The sequence below is a fragment of the Belonocnema kinseyi genome, chromosome 7 (genome assembly GCF_010883055.1).
Source record: "Belonocnema kinseyi isolate 2016_QV_RU_SX_M_011 chromosome 7, B_treatae_v1, whole genome shotgun sequence".
NCBI classification, from domain to species: Eukaryota; Metazoa; Arthropoda; class Insecta; order Hymenoptera; family Cynipidae; genus Belonocnema; species Belonocnema kinseyi.
In genome coordinates, this window is record NC_046663.1 from 74,754,633 (window position 1) to 74,774,125 (window position 19,493).

The window sequence follows — 19,493 nt, forward strand, 5'->3', positions numbered from 1 at the left end:
ATTTTAAGTGAATATTTAAAAAGATTTGAAAACAAATGTTGATGTATAAATTGGAATTGCTTGAAATGATATAGTTTAGAAAATTTACAAATTTGTTGTTTTCATCTGTACAGTTTATAGAAGTTAACAAATTTTTATTTTGTTGCTTTGAGGTATTTAATTTAAACCTGTGCAGTTAAAAAGTATTAGAAGCTTCCATTTTATACTTGTAAATTATCGAGTGTTTGAATGCAAAAAATTGAAAGTGTTAATTTTAAAGGTTTAAAGTTCAAAAGAGTTCCACTTTGAGTGTTTTAATTTGCATTTCAGTGTTTATAACCGCAAGTAAAAAAATCTCAAGCCTCAAGTGTTCGAATTTTTAAATTTCAATGACCGTGGAAAAAATTGCTGTTAACTGGGAAATGACCGGTAATTTTTTTCGTGAATTAAACGGCTACGCTGAATTTTATTGCAATGAATTTGTGATTTAAAGCATTGTAAGAGATAAATAAACAATTTTGTATCTGTAACATTAATTAAAGTTTCTTACATGATTTTGCAGATATTCCCTTTTTGAATACGTAATAATTTTAATATGAAATATTTTAAACGTCAGTTTTTACTTGATTTTCATAACATCGTAAATATACGACATTGACCTATTGACTATGACTTGAAGTATTCAAGAAAATATAAGAAGAACAACCGCCTTATGCTTATTGCGTTAAGTGCTGACGAAAAAAGTATTTAGGAAACCATCGTTATATTTCAATGCTGGTTTCAAGAAAGCCCTTATATTAATCATTTGAACCAAAATTTGAGAGAAATAAATACCTTTATTTATATAATTGGCTTGTGAAAATCGTCGTTTTGGTTATATCCTTAATTTTCTTTTTCGAATATCTACTAATTGTAAGATGTAGAAGAAAAAAATGTAAAACTTGCAGGATAACTTTAATTGGTGAAACTCTACATACACGATTACATTTTTCCGTTGAACCTCATCTGGTTTTTATTTAAAACTGCTTTGAAAATTACGTACCGATAATTATTTTCTAGTAGATATGAAACGGAATAACAATAGGAATGAAGATAATTTTTATTAATTTTGAAACTTTCCTGAAAAACGAAATTCTTTACATACTATTGGGAATGGTTAAACTGCGGTACGCCGCCTGGTGACAAAAATTCAAACTAGAAATAATAGGCACGATTTTAAAGTTGCATTTTAATTTGGGCATACAAGTGTTTTATTAATTTTTTTGTGGAGTTTAAAGTATTTATTTGATAATAAAAATAAGTGTTTATCGGAAGAAAGTGTTTTAGATGGAATTGACATATTATGCAGTGAAAAACCACACTTTTTGACAGAAATATTTTTCTAACAAAAAAATTATTGTTCTCTTTAGTGTGATTTTCAAAAGATTATAAACTTAAATGGATTTATTTCGAAGCAAAACTGAACTCAAAGTAAATTTTTATTAATTAACACATGAAATATTTACTATTTAAAAATCTGATCTAAAAGTTATGTGAGTTCGTATGTAAATTCCAGTCGTCTAATGTCCGTATTCTTGGCATAATATGGATAAAATTTGTCGCTACATACTTTAATTAAAGTTTATTCAAGCTTACAATGCATCGAAACTCACATGAAATAATAAAATAATTTTTGTTTTTTTAAAAACCTATTTCACAAAAATGTATTTTTTCACTGTATAAGATAGAAATTGTATCTAAAACTATTTGTTTTTGATGAATATTTGTTTTCAGTATTCATTAATTGTTTTATACTTCACAAAATAATCGTAAAAACACTTTTATGCAAAAAATAAAATACATGTTGAAAATTATACCTACTCTTTTTAGTTCCATTTTTCGGCAGCATGTGGCGAAATGGAAGACCACCATTCCCAATGAGGAATTTAATTGGTAAAATTGTATTTAAATCAAATGCATTTTTGTTATTTAAATTTATTTGATAGTTTTTGTATAATAATGAAATTATATTTTTGTACCGGAAAGTTTTTTTTTCTTAAAATTATGGATTATTCTTGTATTAATTGATTTACTTATTGTATGTAAAGACTATTAAATAAGAAACTTTGTTCAATTTCATAATGGTAAAGTAGTATTATATTTTTCATTTGCTTATGAATAATGAAACTTATACTTCAATAGTAATTACCTTAGAAACATTAGCATTATTACCATTAACGCGGAAAGATTAAAAGTACGCTTTTATTTTTAAGAAAACTTTCCTCTTTAAAAAAATGATTAAGTTTGAAGTGTAAAGCAATCGAATTTATAGAGCTAACTTCATTCATATTACAATTCCGTTTTGTACCGTCTAGAAAAGGTTCATAATAAAGTGATTTTCAAGTTAGTTTTAAATAAAAACCGGGCGGGGTTCAAGCGATATTCTAAGTAGAAAAAAGAGGTCTTAACCAGAACGACGATGTTCGCTAGCCAATTTTGTATATAAAGGTATGTCATTTTTTCGACTTTTTCCTATAAAACGAGTAATATAAGGGACATATATTTCATAAACATTTGATTTTCATTGTTTTTACATAATAATGACGGAGAAATATCAAGTTGAAAACTTGGAAACCTCGAAATTTGGCATTTCGAAACAGCGTTTTGTAATTACTTTTAGTACTAAAATTAGAATGTACTTAAATTAAAAGATATTGTTAACAAACGAATCTTAAATTCGTAAATGACAATATAAATTTAATTTGATGCAAATTATTTTTTATTTCATCTAAAATAACAGAATTTGGCTATATCATTTTTTCAGTACATACCATTCTTTCGAAGCATTACGTCTTCTATAAAAATGTTTGATTGTTTTTTTAAAGATCTGACAAAATGAAAACTATATCTATAAGAGACGCGAGAAATGTATTCGAAATATAGTAAAAAGTTTTTAGTTTCACAAGTGTAGGCATTTTTAGATTCTTTTAATAATCAAATAAGTGATAGATTGCATTTTTCGCTCTGTTAAGTGTTCAGTTTGTAAAGAGAACAGGAATACACTAAAAATGTTGATGAAAAAATGGATATGATAATTTAAACGTGATCTCAAGCGATAACTTTTGAAATTCCAGATCTCACAGCCCGGTCCCTATATCCTCTATTGTACCCTGTATTTTCTCAGGTCCCTAAAGTACCCTATTTTTAAAATTTTGTCCCTAACGTACAATATTTGCAGTCCACATTGGTACTTTTAAAACGTTTATAGAAAGATCGAAGCTTCCAAGAGTCAGGGATTTTGAAAAAAGTAGCAAACCAGAGTCACTATTCTTTTAATAAGTAACTCATGGGTTAATCATTATTCAATATATATTTTATATCTATTTCTGATTTGTCTTGAATTATTTTGATGTATTTCAAGGTAGTTTTAAAGATTCCGAGCAATTTTTGATCGATTTCAATAATCTGAACTAATTTGAAAGTTTTAGGATATTTTCAAAACTTCGAATGAATTTTTTAGATCATTTAAAAGCTTCAAGAGATTTCCAAATATTTCAAAGACTTTTAAATATTTTAGGGAATTTATAAAGATTCCAAGGTATTTTTAAATTTATTTTTATTAATTTGAAGGTATTTCAAAACGTTTGAAATATTTTAAGATAAAGAAGTTTCTAGAATTTTTGAAGATATATTACAGGGCCTATAACAGTTTAAGAGATTTCACGGGATCTTATAACATTTCCGAGAATTCGAAAGATTTTAAGGGGTTTTAAAGCTCTCAAGGTATTTTAATAAATTTTCTAGAATTTAAGGAAATAATGCCAGATTAAATTGAATTTCACGAGATTTAATAATAATGTAGCGGGTTTTAAATACTTCATTCAAGAAAAGTGAGGTATTTCCTAGACTTTCCAAATTTGAAGAGATTAGAAATTATTTTTTGGAATTCACCCTGAATTCTTTTGAATTTATCCTGAATTCTTTAAATTTTTCTAAACTTTACTTTATTCAATAGATTTTTCGAAGTTTAAATTTAAGTTTTTATTTAATTGATTAAGATTTAATTAAATTGATATTTAATTTAATTGATAAAATAATCAAAAGAATTGAAATATTTGAGGTTATTTTAAAAGATTACAGATAAATGTTTATTTTATTTAAGTAATTCAATGGAATTTCGAAGGATTTGAAATATTTAAGGATATTGTGAAAGATTCCCTGGCATTTTCAAGAGCTTTAAAAGGTATCAAAGGATTTCGAAAGATATCAAAGAAATTTTGAATTTATTTTCAAAGCTTGAAGGGATTTCAAAGACTTTCAAATTTTTTTGTGAGTATTTTTAAGAAATTTCAAGGCATTCTAAGGGTTTTAATAATTTTAAGTTATTTGAACAAATCTGCATGCAGCTGTAAAAAGAAATTCCTCGAATTTTGCTAGATATGGAGAATTTCAATGATGCATTTTATGATACTTTTAGTGAATTTCAAAGAATTCTTTCACAAGAAGTGAGGAATTTCGTGGGATTTAAAAGATTTCACTAAATTTTCAAATATTTTTTACAATTCATTTGGAAATCGCCCGGAATTATTATTAATTTATACTGAATTATTTTAAATCCTTTTGAATTTTTTAAATTCACTCAATTTTATTCAATTCCATGGATTTTAAAAAAAGTTTTTGTTTAATTAATTTTTAAATCTTTTAAACTCACCGGAAATTCCTTGCCATTTTATCTAATTCTTTTGAATGTCCTTTCAATTTTTCTAAACTCATTTTAATGTTCCTCAATTCAATCTATTTTTTCATGTGTTTGAATTATTTTCAATTTACTTCATTGTTACTAAATTAGTTTGACTTTTTAAATGAATATCATCGAATTCTTTTTATTTGCTTTAAATTTCTTTTAATTCACTATAATATTACTGGAATAAATGAATGTTTTCGACTTAAAAAAATGTTTTTAATTCATTTGAATTGTTTTGTAGGCATTAGTCACTTTTTTGTTTGAAAATTAGTAGGGTTTCAAAGATTTGAAATTCACCCTGAATTCTGATAAATTTCCCCTAAATTCTTTGAAATTATCTTGCATTTTGTAATTCACTTGAGTTCTTCTAAATTTACTTAATTCGATGGATTAAAATTTTTTTTTTTTAATTGATCCTGAAGTCTTTTGATCTCAACTTGAATTTTTAGATATTTAATTATATTCTTTTGAGTTCTCTTGAATTTTGTTCAGCTTGTTGCAAATTTACTGAATTAATTCATTCCAATTTTGCGGATATCAGTGGAATTTTTTAATTTTTTCTTCAGTTCATTTATTTGAGTGAGAGAAAAGTATCCTTTGAGCATAGCAAAAAATACCCTGTGGTCTCTATATTTTATCCCATAAGGACTGTGAGGCCTGAGTCCCATTTTCATAAAACATTCAGTATTTATTTATTGGAAATATAAATACCAAAAAAATTTCACTTTATTCTAACTCCTACAATCCACTGCTTATACGACGCTGGAGTTTCTTTTGAAACCGGAAACCGATCAAATTGCGTTCCAGGTGGATAATTTTTCATCATATTTTTACAATGACCTACACAGAAAATTCTTGAACTTTCTACTTTAATTTTATCCATAATTCTGAACTAAAAATAATACATTTAGAGAAATAAGGTTACGTATGACTTTCAAAACAAGGCCTGTACTTTGAAAACAAAATTGAAATACAAAGCATATAACCGCTAGATCTGCAGCCGTCGTCTCGCGCGCTCTCAGTCATTTCTAAATTTTCATTTGGGAATGGCACAGGTCAATATAACATTTTGTGAAATTACTTCGTAAATACGTCTAAAAGATATATTCTGGAACGGTCCTATCTAGAAATTAAATTCATATGTATTTGGACTTGAATTAAAAAATGGAAGGTCTTAGAAAATAAGTTTAAAGGTTGGAAAATAACCAGGCCATTTGTCAGATCTGAAAGGCCACTCTTTTAAAATTGACATTGTAAATTTGTGTATTTATTTTCTTTAAAATCTTTTACTAAAAAATACGTCTGTCTTCGAGACTTGTACATTTTTAAGAAATCCCGGTTTCTTTAATTTAAAGTAATTAATACAGAAATCTAAACAAATAATGTATAAACTTAAGCTGAATCTTTCTGTTTTCAGTAATCCGTACAATATCTACTACAAAGTGTTAATTTGTAATTCTGCAATCAATGCTTTACGATTGCATCAGCGAATGCCACCAATCCAATTCACATCAGCTTTCTTTGCGGAGCTGTCTATGGAAGATTCTTTCCACTACTTGTTTTACGCATCGGTATTTCTTTATGCCTCACCGATAGCACGTATCCTTTATTTACTTACTTTATTTAAGTTTAATATAGGGTGTCTACATTGACCGAGAAACCGGGAATTTTGTCCACCTGAAAAATCCCGCATAATGGCCGATAATTTTCTTGTGATAGAGATTTTTTTCGATTTTACTAAAATGCAATTTAAAAGTATTTGGTTCTTACTCTCGTGTCACTTTCTTTCGATCGTGGAAGATCACGAAGCGTTGAAGTGCTTCATACAAATATTGAAAAAAAGGTTTTAACCGATTTTAACTCTTAAAGGGTATACTGGGTGTTAAACACCCAGCGACTTATTTGCGCCTTAACAAACCGTACCAAATTAAAGAAAATGGAACATATTGCGCCAGATTAATAAATGACATGAAAAATTATTTTTTTATGTTATTTTCACATAGTTTTGATTTTTATACATTTTATGCGCAATTTAATATACATAAAATCGTTTAAATACGCAAATCACGGTGTTTAATTTTTCATTGAATTGAAGCTTTTATTTTTTAGAATAAATAGCTTCTTTGGAACGAACAATATAAGACTAATTTTATTTTTGAAGCGCCGTATCTCGGAAGTATTCAAGTAAAATTTTAAATAAAAATATCAAAAACTTAAAAAGTTATGAATTTTAGAGTGAAAGAAGTCATTTTTTAAATTTTTTTACCGATAAGGATTTTTTTAATTACTTTAAATTTCAAAAACTGTTATGAAACCTTTTTCTTTTTAAACTAGATAGATTAAACATCATTAATTGATTTTATTGTAAAAAACTATACAATACCGTCGGCCCAGCACACGTTTGAATACCCTTGGGTACATAGCACCCACGAATGCTCTTTGTGCAATTTTACGGAAGTGTGCCCTTTAAGGGTTAATATTCCTTAAACCTGTCATTTTTAATTAAATAAGACGTTTTAAAACATAACGGAGTGTCGCATTTTAAAATTTGTAAACTACATTATTTCAGAGTGTGCAATTATTTTCTTAAAAAAAGTGAAGTAAATTTTAAATGAGATGAGACCAGGGTGAAGTTATGCTTTCAATTCGTTAAGAAATTATTGCAAAAATAGTGTAAACTGTAATTCTTTCCTAAATTTTCAGTAAAGTCTAAAATAATAAACTTTTTTAAGTGTTCTTGGGCTGGTTTAAAATTCAAATATCTCAAGAATCGCAAGAATTTATCAACATAACTTTACCATTTTTTTTATCGTGTAAGAAGTTGGAGTTAGAATAAAAAGTTAGACAAATTTGCAGTCATCTCATTTCTAGTAAAATAATAAGAATGAAATGAATCTATAGTTGAAATTTTGTTTCTCCAGACAAATAATATTCAAATTTATCAAAGAACATTGAAGAAAATTGATTGTTTTGGATATTATTTAAAGATTAAGAAAATATTATAGTTTTAACTATTTTAGCAAAAGATTCTTAAAAAATGGGAAAAATAACGTAATCCTCAGCTCATTTTATTCAGAATTTAACTATTTTTTAACCTATGTAAGACAAAAAATAATTTAATATAATTTTTAAGATGAAAATACGCTTTTGCGCTTTTATCAGTTTGTAAATAATCAAGTGACTAATTGATCAGGAGAAAACAGTGAAATAATCACGAAGTTAAAATTATCCGTCAGGTAGACATCCTAAAAATGCATACCAATTGATAATCATTTCATATCTTCTTTTAGGTGAGTATTAGTTATCAGTGTAATATTTTACATTACGAATAATAAACGTTAGATATAATTAGAAGAAATAAAATATATGAAATATTATTGAAGAATTATTGTGAATTGAATATGATTACAATTTTTATTGTATGATTGATAATTATGGTTTTAATTAATTACATTTGGTCGAAAATTTTATATTTTTCTTAACAAAATGACAGTGGTTCTTCTTCCCATCTTCTTGTTCGCGTTGCTTCATTTCGCAAGCTACTCTCTAACTTTGCTTGATGTAAGTAGCAATTTTTATTTCAGCATCTAACAAATGGTGATTTATATCACTACCTCTTTGATACATCATTATATAAGTTTATTACAGCTTGTGATATTCCTAGTCATCACCTACTAATTATATTTTTTTCTAGTGCTTGGGGCAGAACAGAATGTGGGCGTGGCGACTTATGATCTCGCTGGTGGAGTTCCAGTCAGGAAATATCTTGCGTTTTATTGCAATGATCGAGATCATTTTACTCCCTATCTCAATTTTCCTAGTCTTCTCGTAAGTTTCTTCTTTGTTTCACAATTTTAAATTATCCTGTGGTTGACCGCTTGACTTTTGAGTGTACACTGGATTAAAAATATTACAAACAGATTTAAATTATTTTTCAAAGATTGCACAAAATTTTTAATCGATTTGAACAATTTCACAAAGATTCCGAACGATCTTAAGTATTTCAAAGGCTTCAACGCCTTCACAGATTTCAAAATATTCCTAGGGTGGCCGTAGGGCAGGAAAAACTTGAAGTTCAGGGAAAAGTCAGGGAATAAAAGAAATCTTACAAGATTCAGGTATTTTCTATAAGAGGTACTGCAAAAAACTCTCAAAGATAATAAATTTGAAAATTCGAAACTTTAATTTGAAATATTTTTGTCTTTTATAAGAGATTCCAAGCTGAAAATCTTAGAAAATTAAGATTCTGTTCTTTGAATAATAATAGGAAGTGTAAAGTTTGGGAATTTTGTAAATTAAGTTTTGTGGCCACTCATGTAATATTATTTTTATTCATTTATTTACCTTGCATTTCTATTTTTTCAGTTAGTGATTCAGCTAGTGATTATTTTTTAATCTTTTTTTTTTAATCGAACTGTTTTTTATTTTAAAACATCTATATTTTGTGTTTGAAATATATACTATTACATTATTCGTTCAAAATTCATATTTTCTTGGTTAAAAATCGAACTACTTGATTAAAGGTTGAACCTCTTTGCTAAAAAATCTTTTTTTGCTGAAGATTTATAATTTTAGTTGAAATTTCATCTCTTTGGTTATTTTGTTAAAAAATGATTTTTTGTTAATTTGCAAATTTTAAAAAGTGGGTCAAAATCGAACTACTTTATTCAAAATATATTTTTTGCTTGAAGGTTCATCTGTTTGGTTTCAAATGTAACTTATTTGCTGAAAATTTGTTGTTTTTTATGCATTAAAATTAATTTTTTAGCTGGAAATGTAACTGTTACATTTTTGGTTGAAAATTAATTTTTTTTTCGTTAAAAATTGGCTCCTTTTGGTAAAAATGTAACAGTTTAGTTGAAAATGCATATGTTTGGCTTGACAGTTCAGCAAGTTGAATGAACTTTTTTTCTTCTTCTTTGACTAGAAAATCTTTAGTTGGTGAATTTTTTTTTTTTACTTGAAAAATTTATCAATTCAGTATAAAACTCATAAATTTTTCTTGAAAATTCATGTTTTTTGGCAGAAAATTAATATGCTTGGTTGAAAATTCGTCTTTCTAAGTCTTAAAATTAATCTTTTTGGTAAAAATTTTAACTTTTTTGACTGAATTATTATCTGTTATATTTTTTATTACGAATTTATCTTTTAGTTTGAAAATTAAACTATTTGGTTACAAATTGAACTATTTTGTTGAAAATATAATTATTTTATGGAAAATACAACTCTTTGTTGGAAAGATTAACTTACTTATTTAATCGTCTTTTTGTTGTTCAAATATCAACTGTTACATTTTTCGTTGATATTCTAATCTGATCTTTTTATTTAAAATTAAATATTTCGGATTAAAAATTCTACTGTATTCTAAAAATATCGTCTTTGTGGATTAAAAATTGATTTATTTGGTTGAAATAGTAACTGCTTTTGATTGAATTTTAATTTTTTAAATTAGAAATTAGTTAATTTGGTTGGAAGTTCAACTATTTGATTAAAGTTCAACTACTTTGTTGAAAATTCGTCTTTTTGTATTTAAAAGTCAAATATTTTCTAAACATTTCGACTTCTTAGCTTAAAAATGTTACTAATTGTTTGAGAATACAACTGTTTTTGGTTTAAGTTTAATATTTTTTATTTTGCAATTCGACTATTTAGTTGAAAATCTATCTTTGTAGGTAGAAAATTCAAGCACTTGATTGAAAATCATATTATTTGGCTGAAAATTTAATTACTTTTTTGAGGATTCAAGTACTTTTATTTTTTAGGAATTCGACCATCGTTGAAAAGTGGACTATTTCGTTGAAAAGTCATATTTTTTTGTCTAAAATTAAATTGTTTTTTCTTTGTTTTGTTGAAGTTTTGACGTAAAATATAATTATTGACTGTAAAATTGTTAATATTATATATCCAATTTTGAGTCCAATAAACTATCATTTCTCACTATATTTCTTAAATCTGGTGTTATGTTTTTCATATTTTATTCAACATTTGCCTATCTTTAAAATGATTTATAAAATGAAGAAAAAATATCTATTATTGATTTCTCTAAATATTGTTAGAGGCTTCTAAGCACACTTTGGAAAAAAATAATTCCGGTTAAAATCGTTTATTTAACAGTAGTTATTTAAAGGTTTAGTTTTTCCTTCCTCTTTGGGGGTAATTAAAATTTTTTATTCAATTCTATTGATCAAGGTCTCATTTTATTGTTCAAAGGATTCTCTAAATTTCGATTCGGGTTGATTTTATTTTTAAAAAATCTAAGAAATAATATAGTTCTTATTGTTGTCAACAATCATAGTTTAAATTTTAATTAACTAAATAAAAATGGTAAGTTTCCCCTAAAGAGAAAGGAAAAACTAAACTTTTCAATAACTACTGTTAAATAAACAATCTTAACAGGAATTTGTTTGTTCTACAGTGTGCTTGGCAGCCTCCCTTAAGATTTACAGAAACTAACATTTAAAATATTTAAAAAGCATTTAGAAGACATAAAAAATTCTAAAAGATTTCATGAAGGCTTATACATCATATATCAAGAGTGATCAACCCCTCGGAATTGTCTAATTTGCCTTCCGCCTTAGTTTTATTACATTTCTTTGAATTTCAGGGGCCGTGCCGGTTTACTGACGCCGTTTATCTACTACCACTTTTTGAGTTTACGTCTCAAGTCAAGGAGGAATCCCTACACGCGCAATGTTTTTTACGAAATCCGAAATGCAATAAGTGCTGTTGCTGCCAAACCTTCAGTACCTGCCATCATCAGACGTCTCTTAACCTACTTTTTGCAGGTCGTTCAAGTCATGGAGCCTGTGCGCCAACAATAAATCCAGATGAATTTCTTCGCGCGGAAGAACGATTAAAGTCAATCGCGATCATAATTTGAAAGTGCTCCTTGATCCAGTTTTGGCAATGCTCGTGAGGAAATGCACGATTTTTGTGCGATGTGCGCCTAATCTCGGCACACTTGCGATAACTCTTTTCGCTGAGATCTCACGTTGTGTGATACTTGCACATTTTGATGAAAGACATGAAACATAAGTAAGCTACCAATATTTTTCGCCTCGATTCATTTGCCTCATCAATAACAAAGATTTCCTAGATTAGGATAGAAATCGATTCAAAAATATTGGTATCTTTTTAAATTTAACGTTTGAAGTAATTAAAATTACCTTTCTTTGTACGAGACCGACTCTGGCTTTTGGATTGAGCTACTTTTCGCCTCTGAAGTTGATCTTAGAGAATCTCCTGGAGGGTAAAATAAATATCTTCATAAAGTGCTCATAATCAAATCGACGTGTGAGAATTATAATGGGACATTTATCGAATTGGAGGTAGATTAGTTTAATTCTGACACGACGAAATACCTGAGAAAACTTCTAGATCATAACATTTACCATTTCTATTGCCATAGTTTTAATTGAAATTCCTTCGAAATTGTGCATTTGTCATTTTGGTGTCTGTTTTTGACCAAGTTTGGTATAAAATTAAAATAAGACGATTATAATCGAGAGAAATATTGGAGCAGGCAGTTTGCTGTTTGGAAAAAATTTTTCATTACACTTAGGCGCTTTGGTTTCTTTAAATGTAGATAAAAGTTGCTGTTTTAGAACCGCAAAAGTATTTTTAATGTCTTAAAGGCATTTGGGTGGCAGTTGGAAAGCATGCATGATTTTTTGAATTCTGTATTATTTTCAAATTCTCTTCTAAGCTTAGACAATACTTTAAATGTTGTTTCAATTACATATAATCTAACTCAATACAATATTAAAGGAAAGATGTTTAAATTAAAAATAAATCAGGGAATTTTCCTTTAGATGCTCTAGTATTTCTAATACGTAATTTTCAGGATTGTAATCTTTTATTGATAAAGTTAAGAATTCTTTGATTCAAATATACGTAATGCGTGAATATTAATTCATGAATTGAAGTAATTGATAAAGTTGAGAGCATTTTTAAAATTTTGCATTTATATTATACCAAGGAAAAAGTGGATGAAAGTTAAAACTGTTAGTATACATGTAAAATATTTTGGCTTGCTTGTGGATTAATAGATAAAAAAAAACATTTTTTTCTATTAGAAAAACTGGTCTCTAAATTTGCCATTTCTGACTGTTAATTATGAAAGCATAAATACTTGAAAGTTTGAATTTCAATGATTAATGAGTATGTTGAGCATTGTACAAGTCTCTACAATATATAATTGTATCTTCATGTTAAACGTGTATTCTTCTTTTGTGAAACTGGTTGTTTCTCAGAATATCTAAACTAAGCTGTCTGCTCTAAAGTGTCCATTATTTGTCGATCTTTTTTACACTATATAGTGCTAATTATTACTTGTAAATGTTTATTCTTCACTGTGGTCTGGTTATTTATAATTAAATTTACACAGTTTATAATTAAATTATTGAAAAGTTCATTATGTGTTTTATATTTTAGTACCAAATCCCCTTTATTCTATAGAATTTAATGTTTGGTTTCAGCATTATGCAAGCGGCATTATTTATTTAAACTAATTTTGCAGTTTAAAATTGCGCTTTTCTTTGGAAAACTTCATATTTTGGGTCCTTTCTTATTTCTGTGAACGTCGAGTCAATTCCAATTTTTTTATTGCTGACTTGCGAAAAAAAAGAAGAAAAAAGGGTGTCCATTAATCTTGTATATTCTTTTTCGAAATCATTTGAAAATTTTCCATGAATTCTAAGAAAAGTTCTTTTATTTTCTTTAAATCTTTAAAAATTCTTAAAACGCTTATAATTTTTGATTTAAAATCTTTAAAGATCAATATTTTGGTTCGAATTTTCTAAAATTTTAAACTATCTTTAAATCTTTAAAAACTCTTAACCCTTCTAAATATCTTTTAGAATGATTCGAATTTTTCCAAAAATAAAATTTTTTTATTTTTTCTGTAACAAAAAAAAAACAAACAAAATTTTCGTAAAACCAACCTGATTGTTTTTCAACAATTTTGGAATGTTTTTAAATAGTCTCTTCAAATCAATTTTTTAAATTTAACATTTACATTTTCTCCTTAAATCTTGTGAAAACAGTTTATTCTCTTGAAACCTTTCAAAATTCTTAAGAATCTTCTAAAGTCTTTGTTTGAAATTTTCAAGTTTGCAACTATTTTTGAATGTTTTTAAAACTTCTAAATCCCTCTTGAACTTACTCTTTCTAAAATTTCTAAATCTTGAAAACTTTAAAATGTTTGCTTAAAATCTTCTTTATATATTTGTAAATCGTTCGAATGTAATCTTTTCGAGTTTTTAATTATTTTTTAATCTTTTCTGAATTTATTATATCTCTCTGTTCTAGGCCTCTGAATATCTTTTAAAACTATTATCATTTTTCCCAAAATAAAGAAAACCTGCATAAGCTTCTAAGCGTGGTTTAAAATTATTCGTATTTTTTCTCATATTACAATAATTTTCTTAATTTCTAATTATTTTTTGACAATTTTGTAAATCTTGAAATATTTTTAAAGTCTCTTCAAATTTATTATTATTTTTTTAACTAAAATTAAAAACATTCCCTAAAATGAAATTTTCGATATTCTTTTTTAAGAAATTTTAAGAAATAATTTGAAATGTTCTTAAATTTGCTTTGAATATTCATTTTTTAAAACAAGATATCATTGAAAAATTTCCCAGGAATCTTAAGAATTCTTTTTTGATTCTCTGAAAACCTTCCAAAATTGGTAAAAAGATTGTTTTTCTAAATATTAAATCATTTGAAATTTGCCTAGGAATCTAAAAAATATTTTTTAATTTTGTTAAACCTTTCCAAATTTTAAAAGTTTTTTTCATTTCGAAATCTACATTTTGTTTGAAAACTTCTCAAGATTTAAATTATTTTTTAATCTTTTTCAAATTTCTAGACCTTCTGAATATCTTTCAAAATTAATTGGATTTTTCCAAAAATAACAAAAATTCTGTATTAACTTCTAAGCATTGTTTTAAATTATGCGTATTTTTTCTCAAACTAAAATAATTCTAGTAAATACTTTTGGATTATTTTTCTTATTACTCTTTCTCAAATTTTGAAAGCTTCCAAACTTGAAAATGTTTGTTTAAAAGCTTCTATATTCATTTTTGAAATCGTTCAAAATATTTTTTAATTTTCTCTTGAAGTTCATTTTTGTCCAAATAAGAAATCATTTAATATTTTCTCAGGAATCTTAAGAAGTCTTTTATATTCTTGAAACCTTTAAAAATGTAAAAAAAACCGTGTTTTTTCGTAATCCAACCAAATCTATATTTTGTTTGAAATCTTGTAAAGTTTTTAATTATTTTTCAATCTTTTCTAAATTTTGTATATCTCTCTGTTCTAGATCTTCTGAATATTTTTTAACACGATTCGGATTTTTCAAAAAAAAAAAAAAATCTGCATATACTTCTAAGCTTTGTTTAAAATTATTCTTAGTTTTTCTCAAATTAAAATAATGACCCTAAATTCTTTTTGATTACTTTTCGACAATTTTGTAAATCTTGAAATGTTTTTAAACATTCCTTCCAAATTAATTTTTTAAACTAAAATTTCCCTAAAATGAAATGTTCTATATTCGTTTTTGAAACGTAAGGAAATAATTTGAATGTTCTTCAATTTGCTTTGAATATTCATTTTCAAAACAAGAAATCATTTTTAAAAATTCAGGAATCTTAAGAATTCTTTTTTGGTCCTCTCAAAACCTTGAAAATTCGTAAAAATATTGTTTTTATAAATATTAAATCATTTGATATTTGCTTAGGAATCTTAAACATATTTTTTATTTATTCTTTATTTCTTATTTTATTCTATTCCAAATTTTTAAAAAACTGTTTTAATTTCGATATCTAAGAAAATCTAAATTTTGTTTGAAAACTTTTCAAGATTTTAATTTTTTTTTAATTTTTCAAATTTCTAGACCTTCTGAATATCTTTCAAAATTACTTGGATTCTAGTAAATACTTTTGGATTATTTCTCGGCAATATTTAAATTTTGAAACGTTTTGAAATATTTCTTTTCAAACTAATGTTTCAAAATTTCTCCAAAAGCTTTTTAAAAAATTTATTCTCGTGAAAATATTCAAAGTTCTTAAGAATCTTCTAAAGTTTTTGGTCCAAATTTTCAAGTGTATTTCTTTTTTGATTCGCTTTAAACCTTTTAAAATTCTTAAAAATTATTTTTTTATTCTCTTGAAACTAATTTCAAAATCTTTTTTTTTCAAAATGAAAGGAAAACTCAATTATTTAAAAAATATTCTCAACTTAAAAATTATTTAAAATATTTTTCAAATTTATAAACCTTCTGAATATCTTCCAAATGATTATTCAAAAAAAAATAAATAAATAAAATAAATCTGCTTGAACTAAGCATCTTATAAAATTATTCGTATTTTTTCTAAAAATAAATAAATTACCGAAAACGCTTTCAGATTATTTTTGGAAATCTTGTAAATTTCTTTCAAAGCATACTCTTAAAATTAAATTTTCAAAATGAAACACAATTTTAACCACAATTTTGACCCGAAGAGAAGAAAACTGCAGAAAACCATCTTCCTTAGTAACACCGGTTATTATAAACCCAAGAAATTTTTATATCAAAATCGAGTGAGTTTACTCACATTCACATTAAAAAAAAACGAACAGGGAAGATTTAAATAATATATATAAAACCCGTCATAAATTTCCTGTTTTTATTGCGAATGTATAATTGGTGGATTAAACTGGAATTGGAGCAGGCTGAGGAACATCCTTAGCGGCCTTGATTTCAGATGATGGTTGCGAGTGAAGAACCTCGTCTTTTGGTTCAACCACGGAAACGTTGTCTGGCAATGGATTTTTGGGTCCAGTTTTGCCATTGGGGTCCCACGGAAGCATAATTTTGACTTTAATTCCTAAGACACCTGAAACGTAAAAATGCAATATGCAATTGAAATATTTCCCATCTTCAATCTATCTTTGAATCTAAAAATTGAAAATTTAACTTTGCAAAGCATTTGAAATTTTTTTTAAGTTGCTGAAGTTACCTTGTCTGAGAAGAACGTGACGAGTTGCGGTGTTCACGTATTCATTCGTGGGTTCTCCAGAGTGGATCATGAGCCCATCTACGAATTTCATCGACTTTGCTCGCTGTCCACGCAATTTACCACTGACAACGACTTCACATCCCTTGGCCCCAGATTCCATGATGAATCGCAAAACTCCATAGCAAGCCCTGGAATAATTACAGTTTAATAAACATCTTCAAACTTGAAAGAATTCATATTTAATTTGTATAGCATCAACGTTAAAGTCTTTGGATTCAATAAAAGGAAGAAATAAATGTAGTGAAGGCTGAAAAAAGAACCTTGTATGAATTAAAAAAAAAATCAACAAAATAAATACATTTTCAAACAAAGAGATGAATTTCCAACTAAAATGATGAATCTTAATGAAATAAAATTAGTTTTTAACAAAATAGTTGAGCCCTAAACGCAAGTTTGAGCGCGCCTAGGGCCCTCGGATATTTGTTCTTTGCATTTGGAATGCTTGAATTACACTTTATCAAAAAGATCTCTTTTAGATGGAAGTATTATTATGCGCCTTCATATTAAGAATTATCTACCTATTTAAGTATAGTCGAAGATTAAGTTTCTCAAAGCTCTGTAGGCTTTGAGGTACACATTCTCAGTGTGACACTCGCGCTGCGCGCTCGATTTTCGACAGATATTTGTAAACAGGTTTTTTTTCAATCTTTTTTCACGTAACTTTCGTCGTTTTTCCACACATTTTTATTTTATTTATTTTCAATGTTATTTTTCACGAATAAAACAAAAAGTACGTGTCCTATCAAGAAGTGATTTTTAACGAAATTGTAGATATTTTTTGGGATAACAATTTTTGTTAATTTATCTTTTTTCGTGTCCTACATAGTTTGACCACAAAATGAAATTTTTGATTTTTCATTATTTTTTGTGCAATCGAAATTTGAATTTTCGATTTTTCAAGAAAATCCAAAAATTTGTTATGATAATCTTGTAGGGCTTTCAAAAAGAAATGTTTTTCTTCTCTTGACTTTTTTCATATCGTGCGTTTTTGGCTTCAAATTTTGATTTTCGGTTAATTGAAAATTGTCTGAAAATTTTATAACTCTTGAGAATTTTATTTTTATCGGAAAAAGTAAAAAAGACAATTGTTTGTTATTTTTAATACTATAAATATCCGTACATAGAACTTTCAAATTCAGAAAAAAGTGGTCTCAAAAATTTTCAAAATGCGCTCACTTTCTGAATTTTTATCAAAAATGGCCGGTTAACGAACTCGTCCTTTCTTTTAGGACCTACAAAAAGTGTGCCAAAGATGGATCTGATCCGTTCATTTTTTCGAGTCATCGTGTTTACGGACGGACAGGTGCTTCGCGCTCGATATTTACGGACATTTGTAAATGTATATCTTCTGAACCACCTTGAAATAAAAGATAAAAAAAAAATACAATACTTTTTCAGGCATTTTTCTCTATATCGCGTTTTCATGCTAAGGATAGGATTTTGTTTTCCATATTATTTTTTTACGAATAAAGCAAAATAGCCTAAAAGTCTTCTTTTAGATTTTTACGTATCTCACGTGTTTTGGCGTAATACTGAAATTTTAGATTTTCTACATATTACTTGCGACAAATAAAAACAAAATTACGAGTTCTATTGGAAAATGGTTAAGACATTTTGTAGGATTTTTCAAAAGCTTTGAAGACTTTTTTTTTCATATTTTGCGTCGTTTGGTAATAAATATCTCAAATTTGTACCTCCTTTTTGGGTGAATAACTTTTCTACCTCCTTTTTGGGTGAATAACTTTTCTATCAATTTCTTTTCGTACGTTTTGTCGTTTATCCACAAATTTGTCATTTTTAATTTCAATATAATTTTTATGTTTAAAACCAAAATTACGTGTGCTATTAAAATGTGATGTATAATAATTTTGTAGCTCTTTTTCGGGTAAACAATTTTTGTTAAACCGTTTTTTTTCATAACTTTTAACGTTTTTCCACAATTTTTGTATTTAGTTTGTATTTTCAATGTTATTTTCCACGAATAAAACAAAAAGTACGCGTCCTATCAAGAAGCGATGATTAACGAATTTGTAGATCTTTTTTGGGATTGTAATTTTGGTCAATTCATCTTTTTTCGTTTTCTGCATGGTTTGACCACAAAATGGAATTTTTGATTTTTCATTATTTTTTGTACAACCAAAATCAGGATAAATTGTTTGTCTTTTTTAATACTATAAGTATCCGTACACAGAATTTTCAAATTTAGAAAATAATGGGTTTCAAAAAATTTCGAAACACCCTAACTTTTTTAATTTGTATTTAAAATGGCTGGTTAACAAACTCCTTTTCTTTTAGAACTTACAAAAAAGTGTGCCAAACATCGATTTGATTCGTTTAATTTTTCGAGAGTTATCGTGTTTACGGGCGGACGGACGACATCGTAATAACTATGGTCTAATTTTAACCATTTTTTTGCAACTTAATTTTTTTGACGATTGTTTCTTGTTTTTCCCTATTTTTGAAAGATGTTTCGATTTTAATAATTGACGGCTGTACTGTTTCTTCTTTTTAAAGTAAATTTTGTTATGCCTGAAATACATTCGAAGATAATAATAATTATTTACTTATTTCTAATGTTGGAAACAGTAAAATTTTAGGGAATGTTTTCCCCAAAAAGAGCTATGATTGATTAAAATTCAGCCATTTAAAAAAATGGCAAGAAGTGATGTTAAGAAAACATTCAATTACAAGAACTAACGTTAAAATAATTATTTCTTGCAAGTTTTAAA

The 19,493-nt window shown here is 26.7% G+C and overlaps 2 protein-coding genes across 3 annotated transcripts in view; one reads left to right on the top strand and one right to left on the bottom strand.

Annotated features, from left to right (window-relative positions):
• The window catches only part of LOC117176317 (Krueppel homolog 2), an 18,083-nt gene extending 5,037 nt beyond the window's left edge, over positions 1-13,046 (top strand). For both annotated transcript variants that reach the window (XM_033366535.1, XM_033366536.1), the window contains exons 3-6: positions 6,120-6,301; positions 8,196-8,263; positions 8,397-8,530; positions 11,307-13,046. In XM_033366535.1, the coding sequence (XP_033222426.1) occupies positions 6,120-6,301; positions 8,196-8,263; positions 8,397-8,530; positions 11,307-11,523 (601 nt within the window). In that variant the 3' untranslated portion in view covers positions 11,524-13,046. The remainder of the gene's footprint in view (positions 1-6,119; positions 6,302-8,195; positions 8,264-8,396; positions 8,531-11,306) is intronic.
• Positions 13,047-16,357: 3,311 nt separating this feature from the next.
• The window catches only part of LOC117176816 (40S ribosomal protein S3-A), a 5,500-nt gene continuing 2,364 nt past the window's right edge, over positions 16,358-19,493 (bottom strand). The window contains exons 3-4 of the mRNA XM_033367134.1: positions 16,705-16,892; positions 16,358-16,581 (exon numbers count right to left, since the gene is read on the bottom strand). Coding sequence (XP_033223025.1) covers positions 16,397-16,581; positions 16,705-16,892 — 373 coding nt within the window. The 3' untranslated portion in view covers positions 16,358-16,396. The remainder of the gene's footprint in view (positions 16,582-16,704; positions 16,893-19,493) is intronic.